The sequence below is a fragment of the Garra rufa genome, chromosome 3, assembly GCF_049309525.1.
Source record: "Garra rufa chromosome 3, GarRuf1.0, whole genome shotgun sequence".
Classification (NCBI taxonomy): Eukaryota; Metazoa; Chordata; class Actinopteri; order Cypriniformes; family Cyprinidae; genus Garra; species Garra rufa.
In genome coordinates, this window is record NC_133363.1 from 8,995,768 (window position 1) to 9,016,540 (window position 20,773).

General features: G+C 33.3%; 2 protein-coding genes across 3 annotated transcripts in view; one reads left to right on the plus strand and one right to left on the minus strand.

Moving 5' to 3' along the window:
• ampd3a (adenosine monophosphate deaminase 3a) overlaps positions 1 to 6,059 on the plus strand; it is a 32,660-nt gene extending 26,601 nt beyond the window's left edge. For both annotated transcript variants that reach the window (XM_073835656.1, XM_073835657.1), the window contains exons 15-16: positions 3,090 to 3,200; positions 3,281 to 6,059. In XM_073835656.1, the coding sequence (XP_073691757.1) occupies positions 3,090 to 3,200; positions 3,281 to 3,451 (282 nt within the window). In that variant the 3' untranslated portion in view covers positions 3,452 to 6,059. The remainder of the gene's footprint in view (positions 1 to 3,089; positions 3,201 to 3,280) is intronic.
• Positions 6,060 to 8,325: 2,266 nt separating this feature from the next.
• Positions 8,326 to 11,485, minus strand: lyve1a (lymphatic vessel endothelial hyaluronic receptor 1a). The gene is made up of 6 exons (XM_073837533.1): positions 11,361 to 11,485; positions 11,093 to 11,255; positions 10,872 to 11,011; positions 8,954 to 9,214; positions 8,791 to 8,869; positions 8,326 to 8,685 (listed from the first exon to the last, which is right to left on the minus strand). The coding sequence occupies exons 1-6, from the start codon at positions 11,443 to 11,445 to the stop codon at positions 8,520 to 8,522; spliced, it is 894 nt and encodes a 297-aa protein (XP_073693634.1). The 5' UTR covers positions 11,446 to 11,485; the 3' UTR covers positions 8,326 to 8,519.
• Between the last annotated feature and the right edge of the window lie 9,288 nt (positions 11,486 to 20,773).

Below are 20,773 nucleotides of genomic sequence, written 5' to 3' on the forward strand. Positions count from 1 at the left end.
TTAATTCTCACTGTTCTCAGGTCAAATATTTACATGCGATTAAAATGCGATTAATTTCGATTAATTAATTACAAAGCCTCTAATTAATTAGATTACATTTTTTAATCGAGTCCCGGCCCTAGTTTTTATACAAAAGTTTTTTTGTTGTTGTTGTTGTTGTTGTAAAATTCACTTTTTCGGTTAAGTTCATAGCTACAATTTATGAAATCACAATCCTTACAATAAAAATTACTTTTTGTCAAAGTTCAGCATTTTTTTGTACTGAAACAAATCAGCTCTATTACATATTGAGTAGCAGTACACAACATGAACAGAAGAATGCAACAACAGCAAATGTTTTTTTCTTATTTGACAAATTATAAGAGAGCAGTTTTTATGGGCTCACAAAAGTATTTCTGTGTGTCCTGTGTATTTCATAATATGTAGATATGAACTCAACTGGAAAAAAAAAAAAAAAACTTGTGAAAAGATATCTTTCAGTTGGTCAAATAGCAAATAGCAATAGTGGTGCTTTGCAGCCATCTAGTGGTAAAATAATTTTTTTTAATCTTTTAAAACTGGATTTTCCAAAAGATGCGCAAAAATCTTACACTAAACCATGTGAAATTATCCATGTTATCCCCATTAATGAAAGTTAGACATGTGGGTCTTTTTATAAAGTGAATTTTACATAAAAAGCTGTTTTTGTATAAAAATTTTTTTTATTAATTTATATACATTTAAAAAATATCATAAATCCGCCAAAAACTCCACAAATGTGGAGTAAAAACATTAATAAACAGGAAAAAAATTTTTTTACTATTATTTTGTTACAAAATTGCATTTGCAAAGACCACGAACGTAACTTTTTTTGTCACACTAACATAAAATCAAGATATCATTCCGATTTTTTTATTTTTTTTTTATTTGTAGATCAAGATACTGTTGACCGACGCACAAAGTCTCATACCATTTGAACAAAGGGAACATTTTTTACAATTTTAGCAAATGTCATTTGGGGGCAAAAAGACCCCAAAGACCGCATAAGTAGGATAAATACAAAAGACACTTTATAAATCCCTTTTCACCACTCCTAACCACAGTAAAGTAACTGTTGCGCTTTGCGAAAGACAGAAAGTTGGAAACCTTCAATTCTGAAATGCTGGAAAGTATTTGCAAGAACAACATTTCATCACTTCTCCTCTACAGCTGTTAACAGTTTGAAGAAATAGAAGAAAAGCATGTAAACATGTGATATGTGCCATTATTAAGGCAGCAACAGAAATGCACGTAACGTTAAAGTACTTATTTTAAAGCACTCATTTACTTATTTGTATGTCCAGTATCCTCCATGCCTCCTCATATTCAATTAGGAATGACATAAATAATGTAATTGAGAACAATAAATGACACATTTGAGGGAACAATTCATGCAGCTTGCATCACTGATGATTACTTTAAAAAACAGTTATCAGATATTAAATATGTCCATACCTTCATCTCTCTTGCAACGTTAAAACTGACACTTCCCGCTTAAATTCATGCTCTTTTTTCTATGAACATTAAACCCTGTCTACTTTGATTTGATTAGCCATTCGCAAGTTTTTTTGTTTTTTGTTTTTGGTCGACAGCTTATAGACGTTTTTCCTGAACGCGGAAGTCATGCATGACTAAGAATGCTTTGTTTCTCGTCAAAGTAGTGTAAATTCTAGGCTGTTAATCCAATGATAAAACTATTAAAATTAGGGCCGGGACTCGATTAAAAAATGTAATCTAATTAATTAGAGGCTTTGTAATTAATTAATCGAAATTAATCGCATTTTAATCGCATGTAAATATTTGACCTGAGAACAGTGAGAATTAAGAATTTTACATGGATTTTTAGTATACCATTGAATAATGACTGAATACATAAGCTTAAGCAACAAAATATTGCTTATTTTTGTTCAACCAAGTCCACCAGACCAGTACAATATTGCCATTAAATGTAGCAAGAGGCACGTTCTTTAACGAGTCTTTCATTCCGAGAACTCTGCTCTTGTGTTTGCTTAATTATGCATTTAAACGTTAATGACCAAACCTATCATTATAAAAGTTGCTGCACATGGAATATAATGCGGATAACATTTAAAAACTAGTTTTTATCAGGTTACACACTGATTATTTATCACTCAAACCCCTTTCTCTACCTGTCCGTTGGTCGCGTATATCCTCCATGTTTGTAGTTTTTTAACACTTTTTATGCGTGTTTGTAGTTCTAATCGAATCCTCGTTCACGGCGCAGTGTGTTGCGGGCAATATTAGCAGTTAAAAGTGTGCATTGATCGTTAAGTAGTAGACCATCCGGGAATCTTTGGAATACTTTTTAAACATACTATTTGGGACATACATACAATACTATTTAGGACGGACGTCTTTGGCTTGTCTGAACCAGAGCCATATAAAAATTTTATATGGCTCTGGTCTGAACGCTAGTTTGTGCTCCAGTATAATCGGTCCGCCTAATCTCATCCAGTGAGAAACGTTCCGCGGTGCAAAACTTAGTGCGATTAAAATGCGTTAAAAAATTTTAACGCGTTATTTTTGTGTAATTAATTAATCTAAATTAACGCGTTAAAGTCCCGGCCCTAATTAAAATGTTTTTAAAAAGCACATGGCTCCACAGCGCCATCAATTTGCCTTGTCGCAATGATCGTCATTTGTCACTCAAAGCTTAATGAGTGTGTAAATGACACAAAGCTCCTGACATTAGCTACATTAAAAACAGATGGATGTTATTTGAATGAGTGTAGGAGAAAAAACTCTTTTTGAGAAAACGGCCTTTAAAAATCTGCATTGTAGCGGAAATCTATTGACACAAATAGATAAAGTGTTATAAAAGAAACACTTAACAGTGTCTTTTGGATGTTCTCTTTTCACTAGTCTGAAAAGACACCAAAAAGCCTTGACAGGTGCATGAAAAAACAGTGTTAAAAATAGTGTCTCCCCTTAAATGTACTTAATGCATTTTAATTTTCATATAAGTGGTTGACCTCTGATAAAATGCGACTGTTTAGATTTAAATATACAGTGAAATGTGTATAGACAGTAACATTGTTTTGCCACTGCAGGAGGCTTTAATGGAGGAGTACGCTATTGCAGCCCAACTGTGGAAGCTGAGCACATGTGACGTTTGTGAGATTGCCAGGAACAGTGTCTTGCAAAGTGGCCTTTCCCATGAGGTAGTGCGCATCCTCAGTTCGTAACATTATGTAAGTATTGATTCAGCACAACACTGAATCCTCTTTGCCATTTCCCTCAGGAGAAAAAGTATTTCCTTGGTGTCAATTACCTGAGAGATGGACCGGAGGGGAATGACATCCGGCGGACAAATGTAGCCCAGATCCGCATGGCCTATAGACACGAGACACTGTGCAATGAACTCAGCTTCCTCGTCGATGCGGTAAAGTCAGAGGTCGTTGGGTCACAATAGCTGTCCGATACATCTCTGCTAAGCCCTCTGTGCCCATTTATGCATGATTGCTATTTTTATATACAGTAGGAATGGATGCACAGTGACCCAAATGCAGTGTTGTTTATGCTCTAGTCTTGCTCTGCTTCTCAGACTTCTAATACCCAACCTTTTCGTAAACGCCACCGTCTGCCTAGTGCCTATGCGATGACTTGAAATGGGCGTTTCAGAGGGTTTGATGATACATTAGATGGGCAGTGTCTCCCTCCTGTGGAGATTTGTGAACTATATCCTCACAATATTCATGTGCAGCAAAAATAGGCAGACACTGAGATGCTTCTGTGGCAAAGAAAAATGTCTGAAACATTCCGCCACTACTTTGCAGAACATACAAAGACACAACTTACAGGATATAGCTTATGTCTACAGCCACACTTTGGTTTAAGGTCAGAGCTGTGGTTTGTCAGGTAGAGCATTGTTTCTGTCCATTCTTCCCTGTCCTCTCAGTGCTTTACAGTTGCAGTATGTAATGTTATTTACGTGCATTGTTTGAATGAATTTTTTTTTTTTTTTGAGAATATTTTAACGTGTGAAACATTGTTTAATGGTTACATTTATTTGATGCAGTGCCTGTATGCTTTCTGAGGCCAGCATATTTATTCCTTGAGTTAACTTGCTGCTTTAACCCAGTTGTTTTTCTTTCTTTTTATGTTTCGTGTGTGGAAAAGAATTTTGCAAACAGCTTAAAAAAAAAGGAATTTAGTAAATAATTTCTCCCTGTATTTTGTGTGCTTTTCATTAATGCCCTACTTGTCGTCATATAATTGTATTCCATAAAAAGTCTTTCCATCACAGGAATAAATTACATTTAAAAATATATTACATATATAAAAATGCTGTATTTTTTATTAAAAGCGCAGCATTGGGGGGCAAAAGAAAAATCATAATTTAATCAAAACCAGCAGTATATACAGTGCCCTCCAATAATATACGCACCCTTGGTAAATATGAGCAAACTTCTAAGCTTTTAAGTAAAACAATTGAAAATGTGAGGAAAACATTATGAAATACAGTGCCTTGCGAAAGTATTCATTCTCCTTTTTTTTTTTTTGGTACATTTTGTTACGTTGCAGTCTTATGTTAAACTGCTTTAAATTACTTTTTTTTTTCCCACATCGATCTACATCTCATACAGCATAATGACAAAGCACAAAACTGGTTTGTAACAACTTTGCAAATTTATTAGCAATAAAAAACTGAAAAGACCCCGTTGCATAAGTATTCATACCCTTTTCTGGGACACTTGAAATTTAGCTCAGGAGCATTCATATTGCTTCTAGATGTTACTACACTTCGAGTGGAGTTAAACTGTGGCAAATTCATTTGAATGAGTATGATTTGACTTGTGTTAAGGCAATGATCTAGGGAAGAGTTCAGAAAAAAATCTGCTGCATTGAAGGTTCACAGAAGCATGTAGCCTCCATTTTCCATAATGGAAGACGATTGGAACAACTAGGACTCTAGAAGATGTCTGCCAGCCCCCATCCAAGCTGACAGAGCTTGAGAGGTGAAAAGGTGAGGCAAAGAATGGCAGATAATTGCCAAATGCAGATGTGCAAAGCTTGTCACATCATCCCCAAAAAGACTTGAGGCTGTAAAGGTGCTTCAACTATGTACTGAGTTAAGGGTATGAATACTTATGCAATGTACTTATTTCAGTGTTTTATTTTTAATAAATTTGTAAAAAAAAAATGGGAAAAACTAATTTAAAGCAGTTTAACATAATGCTGCAACAAAACAAAATGTGAAAAAAAAATGGAGTATGAATACTTTTGCAAGGCACTGTAACTGTTTTTCTCCAATGCATGTTGGACACAATTATTGGCAGCCCTAGATATTTTAATGAGTGTTTTTTTTTTTCTTTTGAGTAAATACACCATATTGCCAAAAGTATTGGGACACCCCATTTTAATGAACAGGTTTGACTACTTTAGTCATTTCCATGAGTGCAAATCTTACCCCCGGTTTCACAGACAAGGCTTAAGCCTAATCCTAGACTAAAATGTAAATCTGAGCTGTTTCAACTGAAAAAAAACTTGCACTGACTGATCTTAAAATATATCAGTGCCTTTGTTTTGTCTTAGGATGCACATCGGTAATGTTTTTTTCTTAACAAGTTTATAAATAATTTCTTAAATGTCCTAATTGAACTATGGCCTAATCCTGGTTTAGTCTAAGCCCTGTCTGAGAAACCGGGCCTTAATGTTTAGGCATATAATGATATTCTAGGGAATTGTGTTTTTAATTTTACAGCAACAGTTTCAACAGGACCCTCTTCAATTTTAACATGACAATGCCTTTGTGTATAAGTCAAGGTTTAAAAATGAATGATTGATTCAGTCAATGTGTGAAAGAACGTGACTAGTCTGCATAAAGCCAAGTCCTAAACCCAGCTGAACACCTGTGGTGTTTGATGCAGTGCCTGTTTGTTTTCTGGGGCCAGCATATTTATTCCTTGAATTAAATTGCTGCTTTAACCCAGTTATTTATCTTTCTTTTCATGTTTTGGTGTGGAAAACAATTTTGTAAACAGCTAAAAAAGTAATTTAGTAAATAATTTCTCCCTGTATTTTGTGCGCTTTTCATTAGTGTCCTACTTGTCATCATGTAAATGTATTCCAAAAAAATTATTTCCATCACAGAAATAAAAAAATATATTAAAAATATTAAAATGCTGTATTTTTAATAAAAAATTAGAGCACTGGTGGGCAAACGAAAAATAATAATTTAATCAAAACCAGCAGTAAATACAGAGCCCTCCAATAATATTGGCACCCTTGGTAAATATGAGCAAACTTCTAAGCTTTTAAGTAAAACAAATGAAAGTGTGGGGGGGGAAATCGTTATGAAATAACTGTTGGCCACAATAATTGGCACCCCTAGAATTTTTATGAGTAAAATACACTATATTGCCAAAAGTATTGGGACACCCCATTTTAATAAACAGGTTTGACTAGTTTAGTCATTTCCATGATGTAATGTTTAAGCATATAATGATATTCTAGGGAATTGTGCATTTTTAATTTTATAGCAACAGTTTGGAAAGGACCCTCTTCAATGCTAACATGACAATGCCTTTGTGTATGAGGTAAGGTTCAAAAATAAATGATTGATTCAGTCAGTCAGTGTGAAAGAACGTGATTGGTCTGCATAAAGCCGAGTCCTAAGTCCAGCTGGTGTGACTTTACATACAGACCTTGAGCCAAAAACTTATCATCAAACACCAATGACTTGTACATACACTATATGGACAAAATTATTGGGACACCCCCTTCTTTAGAACAGTTTGGTCCTGTCCAAACTGTTTCTATAAAATTAGAAGCACACAATTTCCTAGAATATCATTATAAGCTTAAACATTAAGATTTTTACTCATGGAAGTTACTAAAGTAGTCAAACCTTTTAATTAGAAGGGGGTGTCCCAATGGCATTGTAGTGTATATCTGAAGTAGATTCCCATTCATATTAACATTTTAGCGCACCATGGTAACTAGAAGCATGAAATTGTCCAGCCACGACTTCCTGTTCCACAGGATTATAAATATAAGGGGAAACAAAGGCCAAATTCTCTTAATCACCCATCACATGGAGTAAAAGCAAAGAGTATACTGTAGTTCTGATGTGCAGAACAAGATAGTTGAGCTTCACAAAGTAGGAAGTGGCTGTAAGAAAATAGCTAAAGCATTGAAAATCTCCATTTCCACCATCAGGGCAATAATTAAGAAATTCCAATCAACTAAAGATGTTACAAATCTGCCTGGAAGAGGTGTGTCTTTATCGTCCTAATGCACTGTGAGGAGGAGAGTTTGAGTGGCCAAGGACTCTCCAAGGATCACAGCTGAAGAATTCCAAAGATTAGTTGAGTCTTGGGGTCAGAAAGCCTAAAAAAAAAAATCAAACAGCCCCTGTATCATCACATTGTTGGGGAAAGTTTCCAGAAAAATCCTCTTCGGTCATCCGAAAACAAACTCCAGCAAATTCAATTGTCATACACTACTGGAACTTCAAACTGGACTGGCTTCTATGGTCAGATGAAACTGAAAAAAGAGGTTTTTGGCAGCAAACCCACCTTGGTGCAACCAGGGATTAAAAAGTACCCCATGTTCATGGTTAAATATACTGCTGGATCTTTAATACTGTGGGCCTATTTTTCTAATGCCTCGGACGTCTAGTTCAGATACATGGCATTATGAATTCTATCAAATACCAACAGATAAAAAATCGAAACCTGACTGCCTCTGTTAGAAATCTTATAATGGGTCGTGGTTGGACCTTCCATCAGAATCAACACAAAAATGGGTCACTGAGTGCAAAATGAAACTTCTGCCATGGCCGTTCCAGTTCCTTGACCTGAACCCTAGAAAATGAGTGAAGTCAACTGAAGAGAAGAAGCACCGACAAGGAACTCGGAATCGAATAATCTTCAATTCTGTATGAAGGAATGGTCTCTGGTCTCTTGTCAGGTGTTCACCAAAGTCATCAGGCATTATAGAAAAAAACTAAGAGCTGTTGTCTTGGAAAAGGGACGTTGCAATAATTGGGTGCCAATAATTATGGCCAACGTGAACTAGAGAAAATCATTTATTTCATAATGAGATTTCCCCCCAACTTTTCATTGTTTTACTTCACTGAAAGTTTAGAATGAATTAATTCAAGTTTTTTAATAAAAGATCAAAAGGATAAATGACCAATTTACCAAGGGTGCCAATACTATTGGAGGGCACTTAACTTGTCATGATTCTTTGAAGAATAGAACGTTTGTTGAATTGAATGCGTCCTTGAATGAACACTTTGAATTATTGTCCAGCAATCCAGTTGAATGAAATGTCCAGACATTTAGCAAAATCAGGAAAATATTTAATGTAATAAAATAATTATCAAATAAACAAAAAGCACAACCAGAAGCCAGCTTACATATAAATAAACACATCTATGTCATTTTTTTTACTTCATTACAAAACTACAACATCAAGACACACAAACACTTCAGTCTTAGCTATCCCATGATAAATCTTGATAAATACACAAGTCAGTCCTGGTTTGTAGAACTGCTGTTGTTGTTTTCTTCCTCATGTTCCTCCACATGCTCATCCTGTGGTGTCTGCAGGTCTTTCTTGCTACAGTGCTCCCAAACCTCCGTCTCAATGTACTCCTTCTGCTGCTCGCTGTCACACTGTGTCCTGCAGGGTCTGTTCCTGTAGCACAGAAATGTCATTAATTATCATCCCTTCTAAAACTTTGCTCTGAGGCTTTATATTTGAAAACATTTGAACAGGGTAAAACACATGAAGATAACTTACGTTTTGAAATAGTAAAGGGCTAGAAATACAGAAAGCATGACTGCGAAGGTGACTGTGATCAGTAAGGCAGCTGGAACAGCTACAAATCAGAAAAGACAAAACAGTAAGTACAAATGATCATTTGGCTGAACCTTTTCGTAAAATGGAAACAGCAGGATCATACCTTCAATTTGAGTTCCACTCATGGCCAGATGTTTCCCTTCATCATCCAAGTCATTAACAGAGGGACTGTGAGAGGTTGAAGAAGAAACCGAGGAAGTGGGGGAACTGAGTGAAGACGATGGGGAAGGTAGTTTAGAAGATGGGGTTTTCCTCAGATGAACTCCAGCTTGAGCAGTGGGGAAAGCAGATGAATGTGTTGTGATTGGCTTCCTTGTTGTTGTTCGGTGTGCAGCCATGGAAGCCTGGTTTTGTGCCTCAAAATCTGCAAACACAATCGATTTAGGCTTGTTACATAACATGACAGTCAATCAAATCTCAGCGGTTACGTTTGCCTTGATCAGGGATTTGCCAATTCATCCCACTCACTTCCTTCCACTTTAGCACATCCCTGGCCCTCATAGGAAACTAATCTGTGATGAAGTCACATCCAGAACTTCCTATTTCCTTGGCACACTAACAATTTGTGCTGATTTGATGCCAGGTGACAAAATCTTGGAAAGGAGTTCATTCAAAAATGTATATCAGGCTTGTATTAATTAGTATGAGTTTGCAATCTATGAGTTGCATTCACTAACCATACTTACACATATTTGTGATTATGGAACGCAGAACGGGTATATTTGTAGCAATAGCCAATAATAAAATGTATGGGTTAAAATTATCAATTTATTTTTATGCCGAAAAATTATTAGGATATTAAATAAAGATTATGTTTCATGAAGATATTTAGTAAATTTCACTCCATAAATATATCAAAACTTAATTTTCGATTAGTAATATTAATCAAAAATTAAAAATCAAAACATTTGGACAACTTTTTTTTTTTTGCATCCTCAGATTTTAGATTTTCAAATTGTTTTATCTAAATCAAATATTGTGCTATCCTAACAAACCATATATCAAAGCAAAGCTTATTTATTCAGCTTTTTTATGTGATGCATTAATCTCAATTAAAAAAAATAAATAAAAAAAAACTAGTTTTGTGGTCCAGGGTCACATTTGTGCATAAAATTGGTGCATGAACCTTGGTGATTTCTATTAAGTTTGTATTAAAATTTGTTTCAAATTTGCTCTAAACACATTTTGTGGCCATAGAAACTGGAAATTATAAAAAGTAATAGTAACAAAAGTATGAAATATTTTCTTAGTTCTGCCAAATGACACACAAAAAGAGTATAAAACATGTATCAGAAACTTTGCTTTTGTATTAATAAGGACCTGGGTATTTATTTACAATCAATGGGACTCGGTTACTAATATTGCAATAATTGTGTTCCAATAATTGTGATGTAAACTAAAACAAAAACTTTTGTTTCATAATGAGATTTTCCCCTCACTTTTTAATATTTTACTTTAATAAAAGGTTAGAATTTAGTGATTTTTTAAATAAAATATCAAAAGGATAAACAATGCAGATTTATTTTCACAGCCACGTTTGCTCATATTTACAAAGGGTGCCAATATTTTTGGAAGGCACCTGTGTATATACATTTTTGTGATTTTTTTTAGCAATTCCTTGATGAATAGGAAGTTCAATCAATTTAATGCATCCTTGATAAATAAAAGTATGATATGTTTTAAGTTTGCATTAAAATACATTTGAAATTCTAAATTTTATTCAAAAATTACGCACTTACTAAAACCGCATGCATGTAAAAAAAAATCACATATTCAGTGGCCTTAGAAACGTTTTAAAAGCCTGGTTTTAAAACAGATTGTTAGCAATGGAAGTGCCTTTACAAAAATATTATTGATTTCTGAGCAATAAGTAATACATCAAATAAAAAAAAAAATAGTTTTAATTGGTTTCGAAAAAGGCACACTTTGCAGATTTGCTAATGCAAATTATTGTCACAAGCATGCAGCTTTTCATAGACCAATGGCAAATTCATTAATTAAACTCAAGTCAAATATTTTACCTGTTATATTGAAGCAAAAGACATCAAACTCTCTATTGGGGTCTGCACGCCACACAACAACCCCAGTCCTGCCATTGCCACAGTTCGATTTGACCTCAACTCGGGGAATGACAGCTATTTGCTCGTCTATCCACCCGAACCTGAAATTTAAAAAGAAAAATTGATATTTTTTAATATAAAATTGCATGTATTCATTGTACAGCACTGTATATTGTATTTACCTGCATGTCTCCAGACCGTTTTTCTGGGCCTCTGCTACCTGTGATTTGCTTGCAATAGTCAAACCTAGATGCTCACAAAGATCTCTGGCTGTTGATGCAGTTAAGGCATATTTATTTCCAATGGAAGCTTGAAATACACCACTGATGGCTTGTTTAGGGTTCACTGTTTGTCAGAGGATGAAAAAAGAAATGGAGTACAATTAGTTCACAGCAATTTTGTATAACAAAGGGAGTTTTATATAATCTAGGCATCTGAAGAGGGACCTACCTTTTACAAAGTGGATGTCAAAAGTTAGGCTAGATGTGAATAAACTACTGAAAAGCATCAGCATCATCTTCCAGATTCTTGCCATGGTGGTAAAGTGTGCTCTCTCGGAGTCTCTGAGCAAAGTGCGATCGGTGATGTGTGTCTGAGTGCCAAGAGGAGAGGTTATAGGGAGGCTAAACTCCCCAGGGGTGCGGCCTGTGCGTAAAGGGGCGGTTATTGCATAAATGACCCGTACAAAGTGTCATGACCGTGCCGCCGCAGCGGGGAAAAGGAAACAGGAGGTGCGCTGGCATCTTTGATGAGGGACCGTGCTCTTCAGGAGTCTGGTTCAGGCCAAGGCGAGAATGTTTTCACCATGAAAACACCCAGCGATGACTGAAGACCTGCTGACGCACTGCACCACACAGTCAAACGTTTCCATCCTTTGTGTCATAGCAAGTATAGGAGAAATCCATAACCTGTGGCAGGAAATCCAGAAGCCAGAGGAATGTTCCAGGCACCCGCTTTCTCTTTTCTCTTTCATTTACATTTTGTAAAAGATGTTTTTCTTAACCTTCCTGAGACAACCAATCAGTATGGATGTCCAAAGTCCAGTTTATGAGATAAACTGATTACTATGGAAGCCCATTGCTAGCACATAATGTCAAAAATCATGCTTCGGTAAATTGTCATTATGACAAAGTCAAAATGATTAGATAAATGCAATAAAAAGTCATAATTATGACATACGTTAAAAGTATGAGATAAATTGATCACATAAGAAAAAAAGTCATAAATAAAAAGTCAAAATTATGACATCAGTAAAATTATGAGATAAAAAGTCAATTATGAAGTCAAAATTATGAGATATTACTTAAAATTGTGACAAAGTCAAAGCGATGAGATGAAAAGTCAAAACTGAGACATGTTAAAGTCATATTTAAGTCTAAATTATGAGATAATATATGTGACCATGGACCACAAAACCAGTCATAAGGTTAAATTTGACAAAACTGAGATTTATACATCATATGAAAGCTCAATAAATAAGCTTTCTATTGATGTATGGTTTGTTAGGATAGGACAATATTTGACTGAGATACATCTATTTGAAATCAGAAATCTGAGGATGCAAAAAAATCAAAAAGACTGAGAAAATCACCTTTAAAGTTGTCCAAATTAGGTTCTTAACAATGCATATTACTAATCAAAAATTACATTTTGATATGTTTACAGTAGGAATTTTACAAAAAATCTTCATGGAACATGATCTTTACTTAATTTCTTAATGATTTTTGGCATAAAAGAAAAATCAAAAATTTTGACCCATACAATGTATTTTTGGCTATTGCTACAAATATACCCCAGCGACTTAAGACTGGTTTTGTGGTCCAGGGTCACATATAATAATGAGATAAAATGTCGTAATTACAAGATAGGAATTACTGACAACTTTTATGTCAATTATGAATCTCGTAATTGTTACTTATGTAATAATTATGATTTATTTTATAACAGTCAAAATTATGAGCTAAAATGTCATAATTATGATAAAAATCCAGGGAAAAACAGGTTCATTTTACTTTTATGTCATGATTATGAAGTTTTATCTCATAATTTTTTACAATTTTTACTTTTTACTACATAATAATGAAAATTATGAGACGAAAAGTTAATTAATTATGAGGTAAAAGTCTAAATTATACAGATAAAATGTCATAATTATGAGATAAAAATTCTAAATTCTGATTTGTCGTCACTGACATGTCATAAATATGAATTTTTATCTCATAATTCTTTACTTATGTCACAATTATAAGATGAAAAGTCCAAATTATGAGATGCTAAGTCATAACTATGAGGTAAAAGTCCAAATTATTATGAGATAAAATAGAATTTTATTTAATTTTTACTTATGTCATAATTATGATTTTTTTTTATAACAATCAAAATAATGAGATGAAAAATGACAAAATTATGAGTTAAAAATGTCATAATTATGATACAAATTGAGGGTAAATAGGGTCATTTTACTTTTATGTCATAATTATGACGTTCTATCATAATTTTTTACTTATGTCATAATAATATTTTTTTTTAACAGCCAAAATTATGAGACGAAAAGTTAATTAATTATGAGGTAAAAGTCAAAATTATACAGATAAAATGTCATAATTACAAGATAAAATTTCTAAATTCTGAGTTGTCATCGCTGACAAAAATTTAATTTTTGTCATAAATGATTTTTTATCTAATTTTTACTCATGTCACAATTATAAGATGAAAAGTCAAAATTATGAAATGTTAAGTAATAACTATGAGGTAAAAGTCCAAAATATGAGATAAAATGTCATAATTACGAGATAAAAATTCTAAATTCTAAGTCATCACTGACAAAAAAAATTGTCATAACTATGAATTTTTATCTCGTAATTGTAACTTATGTCACAGTTATGATTTTATAACAGTCAAAATTATGAGACGAAAAGTCCAAATTATGAGATGAGAAGTCATAATTATGAGATAAAATGTTATAATTATAAAATAAAAATTCAGGGGGGCAAATAGTAAATCATCACTGACAAACATTTTACTTTAATTTAAAAATTATAAAGTTTTATCTCAGTTGTCATCGATGACAAAAATGTTAATTTGGTCAAAATTCAGATTTTTTATCTAATTTTTTTAACTTATGTCATAATTATGATTTTATGACAGTCAAAATGATACGATTAAGAAATGTCCAAATTATGAGATGTTAAGTCCTAACTATGAGATAAAATGTCATATTTACGAGATAAAAATGTAAAATTCTGAGTTGTCATTGCTGACAAAATTTTTTATCTTATAATTTTTACATGTCATAATTATGATTTTATGACAGTCAAAATTATAAGATTAGAAGTCTAAATTATGAGATAAAATGTAATAACTATGAGATCAAAATTTAGGTAGAAACAGGTCATTACTGACAAACATTGAACTTTTATGTCATAATTATGAAGTTTTATATCATAATTTTTATATATGTCATAATTATGGTTTTATAACAGCCAAAATTTAGAAAAAAGTCCTAATTATAAGTTGTTAAGTCATAATAATGAGGTAAAAGTCCATATTATACGGCTAAAATGTCATAATTTCTGGGTTGTCATTGCTGACAAAAATTGAATTTTTGTCATAATTATAAATTTGTATCTCCTAATTTTTACTTATGTAAATTTTATGACAGTCAAATTTATAAGGCGAGATGTTCAAGTCACAATTTTGAGGTAAAGTCCAAATTGTAATGATAATAATGAGGTAAAATTCTAAATTCTGAGTTGTCATCAGTGACAAAATTGAACTTTTATGTCATAACCATGAATTTTTATCTCATAATTTTTACTTATGTCATAATTATGATTTTATAACAGTCACAATTATGAGTCGAAAAGTCCAAATTATAAGATGTTAAGTCATAATTATGAGGTAAAATGTCATAATTATGAGATAAAATGTCACAATTATGAGTTAAGAATTCAGGGGGAAACAGATTAATCAATCACTGACAAACGTTTAACCTCATTGTCATAATTATAAGACAATTTTTACTTCATAATTTCTACTTATGTCATAATTATGATTTTATAAAAGTCAAATTATGAGACAAAACGTCTAAATTATGAGATGTTAAGTCAAAATTGAGGTAAAAGTCTATGTAAATGTTACTTAAACGTCATAATTATGAACAAAGCAAAAGTATCTATTGCGCAAATTACAACGCTGAGGAATTATATTGAAGTATGGGGAAGAATCAAGCAAACATTTGTGAATATTTGTTTAGATTTGTGAAAGTTTTTATCTCTGTCAGAGTTATTGAGTAATATTACATACCATCTTTGAATTTGAATTTGCAAAAACATTTTCAATGATAAAGTATACTGTATAAATATAGTGTGTAGTACTTGCAACGATTCATTATATATGTAACCCATTTTTGTGGGAAAACAAGTCCATGATCACTATCAAGTACCTTTGAACTGCTTGTCTGTTGTTTATGAAGATGGCTACTAGACAGACCATGTGTTCAGATCTCAGGGACTTCTTGGTTTGTTTGTTCGGCTTTGGTCTCTTAAATGGACAATTTCCTCCTGTTCCCATGTGCTTGCTTATTAACGGGCTGATGTCCATCTAACTTCCTGTGATAGAACGCAGACACAGCTCTATCCTACTTCCGGCAAAACATCTCTCTCTCTCTCTCTCACACACACACACACACACACACACACACACACACACACACAACATCATCATCTCAATGCCTGGAAGTGACTTGGAAAAAATGAGCAAATAATTTTTCTGGAAAGTACATTTTATTGGAACAATATTGGTTAATATTGTGTGAAGTGCAAAACTGCGATGACCATACTTTAAAATATATGAAACTTGTCCAGAACATTTTGTCCCAGTAAACGAAAATAATCATATTTTATTTATTAAAGGGATAGTTCACCCAAAAATGAAAATTTGATGTTTACCTGCTTACCCCCAATGCATCCAAGATGTAGGTGACTTTGTTTCCTCAGAAAAACACAAACGAAGAATTTTAATGAAAACCGGTGCAGTCTGCCATCCTTATCATGGACGTGGATGGGCACCAAACCTTTAAAAGTAAACAAAAACATGCACAGACAAATCCAAATTACACCCTGCGGCTCGTGATGATACATTGATGTCTTAAGACACGAAACGATCGGTTTTTGTGAGAAACTGAACAGTATTTATATCATTTTTTACCTTTGATACACAGCCACGTCCATCTGTCATGAGCACGAGTTTGGCATCAGTCACGTCATATGTGCACGCGCTTCTGGCGTAGAATACGCAAACGCCGTAAGTGATCTGTTGCATGAATACGACACTCATTGTTTACACAGAGCACAGAGATTGTGGATATAGCGGCTTTTCAAAATGGTAATTACCTGCGCGTATCCTGATTGTTTAAACCGATTTAAAGCTAAAAGACTGCGTTTGCATGCGCAAACTCATCCGGGACTTTTGCCTGATTTCCCCTTACGGCGTTTGCGTATTCTACGTTAGAGCGCGTGCACATGTGACGTGACTGATGCCAAACTCGTGCTCATGACAGATGGACGTGGCTGTGTATCAAAGGTAAAAAATGATATAAATACTGTTCAGTTTCTCACAAAAACCGATCGTTTCGTGTCTTAAGACATCAATGTATCATCACGAGCCGCAGGGTGTAATTTGGATTTGTCTGTGCATGTTTTTGTTTACTTTTAAAGGTTTGGTGCCCATCCAAGCCCATGATAAGGATGGCAGACTGCACCGGTTTTCATTAAAAATCTTCGTTTGTATTTTTCTGAGGAAACAAAGCCACCTACATCTTGGATGCCCTGGGGGTAACCAGATAAACATCAAATTTTCATTTTTGGGTGAACTATCCCTTTAAGGCTGTACTTATTTCATCAAAAATTAAGAAATAACAGTAATAATGTAAAATATTACTGCAATTTCTAATATTGTTTTTCTATTTTAATATATTTTGAAACATAATTTATTTCTGTGACGCAGCACTGAACTTTCATCTGTCATTACTCCAGTCTTAAGTGTCACATCATCCTTCATAAAGCATGCTAATATGATGATTTATTATTTTAAACTGTTGAACTGTGGGTTAATATTTTTTTGAAACCTGTGATATTTTATCTTTGATTCTCAGATAAGTTAAAAAGAACAGCATTTGTTCAAAATAAAAAAAATCCTTTCTAACTGAATAAGTCTTTACTATCACTTTTTTATCTAACACATTCTTGTTGAATAAAAATATTAAATCAATTTAAAAAAAGAAAGAAAATGTACTGACTACAAACTTTTGATACCACAACATTTTTGTCTATATTGTAACAGAAAATTCCCATTTTGAATAAACACCATTGATTTTAACTTTTTATTTTTCAAAGAATCCTACAAAAAAGGCCCCCCAAAAATATTAATAACATTAATAATAAATCAGCATATTAGAATGATTTCTAAAGGATCATGTCACACTGAAGGCTGGAGTAATGATGCTGAAAATTCAGCGTTTCTTCATAGGAATAAATTATATTTTAAAGTATATTAAAATAGAAAACTGTTACTTTAAATGGCAATAATATTTCACAAAATTACTTTTTTTTTTTTTTTTTGCTGTATTTTTGATCAGATAAATACAGCCTTGATGAGCGCATTTTTTAAAAACAGTAAAAATCTTACTGATCCCAAACTTTTGAACAGTTTTGAAACATTTTCTTTGGTGCACTGTGACATGCCAATTATTGATATTAATTATTTTAATAATAAGTAATTCTAAGTAGGTAATGTGGAATCTTAAGATATATGTAACAATATTTGTTGAACTGTTGAACTCATCATAATTAATTCTCATTACCATAATATGAAAAAAAAAACTTTCATTACTGAGAAAAAATATTTACGTATTTAATATATATATGTGACCCTGGACCACAAAACCAGTCATAAGGTTAAATTTTACAAAACTGAGATATATACATCATATGAAAGCTCAATAAATAAGCTTTCTATTGATGTATAGTTTGTTAGGATAGGACAATATTTGGCCGAGATACATCTATTTGAAAATCTGGAATCTGAGTGTGCAAAAAAATCAAAATACTGAGAAAATCACCTTTAAAGTTGTCCAAATTAAGTTCTTAACAATGCATATTACTAATCAAAAATTACATTTTGATAGGTTTACAGTAGGAATTTTACAAAAAATCTTAATGTAACATGATCTTTACTTAATTTCCTAATGATTTTTGACATAAAAGAAAAATCAATAATTTTGACCCATACAATGTATTTTTGGCTATTGCTACAAATATACCCCAGCGACTTAAGACTGGTTTTGTGGTCCAGGGTCACATATATATTTTAAATAAACATATTCAAACTGCATTATGGTACCACTGAGAATTTGAGAATGAGAATTTGTACTTAAAAGTAAAACGAACTAGAAAACTCACTTAGATAAAAGTCAAAATTTAACTTAATTTGAAAATTACATAAAAAGTCAATACTTTGATACTAAGTCATAGTTAAATTTCACGTCACATGTCAAATTTATTAGTAAAAAAGCCATAATTATGACAAAAAAGTGACAATTTAGATAGATGCATAAAAAATTGAAATTATGAGATTAACTAATCCGCCACTGAATAAAAAACAAAAAAGGTAATTGCGACTTTTTCTCACAATTCCGACTTTCTTGCAATTGCACAAGATGTTTACATCTTGCAAATCTGACTTTTTTTCTCAGAATTGTGTCATATAAACTCGCAATTCTGACTTTTTTTTTCTAAGAACTGTGAGATAAAAAGTCAGAATTGCGAGTTATAAAGTCAGAATTGCGGGATACTTGGCCACCCCATCACCTTCAGCTTCCTCAGCAAGGCAGTTGTCTTCTTGGTGGCGTGTTTAGGGTCGTTATCATGTCGGAAAACTGCCGTTCGGCCTAGTTTCTGGAGGGAAGGCATCATGTTCTGCTTCAGAATGTACAGTACATAATGGTATCCATGTTTCCCTCAATAAACTGCAGCTCCCCAGTACCAGCAGCACTCAGACCTGATGCTACCACCACCATGCTTGACTGTAGGCAAGACACAAGTTTATCTTATAGTCTTATCAGACCACAGGACATGGTTTCAGTAATTCATGCTCTTGGACAGGTTGTCTTCAGCAAACTGTTTGCGGGCTTTCTTGTACGCAAGCTTCAGAAGAGGCTTCCTTCTGGGACGTTGCCCATGCAAACCAACTTGTTGCAGTGTGCGGCATATGGGTTGAGCACTGACAAGCTGACCTTCTACTTCTGCAACCTTTAAAGCAATGCTGGCAGCACTCATGCATCTGTTTTTTGAAGCCAGGTTCTGCACCTGACGCACAGAACGAGTGCTTAACTTTGTTGATCTACCCTTGCGAGGCCTGTTTCCGAATGGAAGCCATCTTGGAAAACCTCTGTATGACCTTGACCACTGTAGTGTAACTCGGTTTCAGGGTGTTACTGAACCTCTAATAGCCTTGGCCATCTTTGTGGAGAGCAACAATTCTAATTCTCACATCCTCAGAGAGTTCTTTGCTATGAGATGCCATGTTGAACATCCAGTGGTCAGTGATCAGAATTGTACTTAAAGCATTACATTTTAATTGCTCTAATACAAGATACACCACTTCGTATGGTCCTGTCAAGCAGACAAAAACATAAACATGATGAATAGGACATGTGGCTTTGCATGGTTAAACAACATACTGCTGTTATCACTTAGGGTGTACTCACTTTTGTTGCCAGCTATTTTGACAATATTAGCTGTATGTTGAGTAATTTTCAGAGGACAGTAAATCTATACTGCTATACAAGCTGCACATTGACTACTCTAAAATATATCCAAGTTTCATTTCTATAGTATTGTCCCTTGAGAAGATACTGAAATAGTTGCTGAAATGTGAGGGATGTACTCACTTTTGTGAGATACTGTATGTTCACAGCATTGCAAGTTTATATCATGCAATTATGACTATTTAACTATCAATTGTGATTTTTTATCACACAATTGCGACTTTATTTCTCAGAATTGTGAGTTCATATTATGCAATTCTGATTTTTTTTTTTCCTCAGAACTGTGAGATATAAACACACAATTACGAGATATAGATTGTGGGATAGAATTGTGGGATATAAACTCACAATTGCAAAAAAATTAAGTCAGAATTGCGAGATATAAACTCGCAATTCTAACTTTTTGTCTCATAATTGCAGGTTTGTACCTCACAATTCTTTTTTTTTTCTCAGAATTGAGATGTAAAGTCGCAATTGCGAGTTCTAAAATCCAGTGACAGACTGATATGTTCACAGAATTGTGAGTTTATATCTCACAATTCTTAGAAAAAAAGTCAGAATTGCGAGTATGTATCACGCAATTCTGAGAGAAAAAGAATTGTGAGACAAGTCGGAATAACCTTTTTTTAATCTTTTATTTAGTGGTGGAAACGGGCTTCCCACTATATAACCAAAAAAAATAGAAAAAAATGCTTTGGTAATTATGACACAAAAAGCCATAATAATGATATAAAAAGTAAAAAAAAATAGAAAAAGGCTAAAATTATGACATAAAAATCAAACACAATGAGATAAACTTATCACTAAGCTTATTTCATATTTTCTCTAATGTATTTCATCTTTTGTGCCATTAAAAAATTTAGATTTAGATTTTTTGTTTCACAATTTTGAAGTAAACAATAAATTAAAATAAAATAATGCGAAACAATCAGGAAGACTAATTTACCAGTCAAATGAAATCAGCAACAACAACTCACCTTCGCACGGCACAGAAGAGCACAAATGTGGAATTAAGAAATATTTACAGATTTTTGTT

Excerpts from the sequence above, each read along its gene's own strand:
- lyve1a (XM_073837533.1), bottom strand. The coding sequence starts at position 11,445 with ATGGCAAGAATCTGGAAGATGATGCTGATGCTTTTCAGTAGTTTATTC. Across the intron at positions 8,870-8,953 it reads GAGTGGAACTCAAATTGAAG|CTGTTCCAGCTGCCTTACTG; the intron begins GTATGATCCTGC and ends TCTGATTTGTAG. Across the intron at positions 8,686-8,790 it reads GCCCTTTACTATTTCAAAAC|GAACAGACCCTGCAGGACAC; the intron begins GTAAGTTATCTT and ends TCTGTGCTACAG.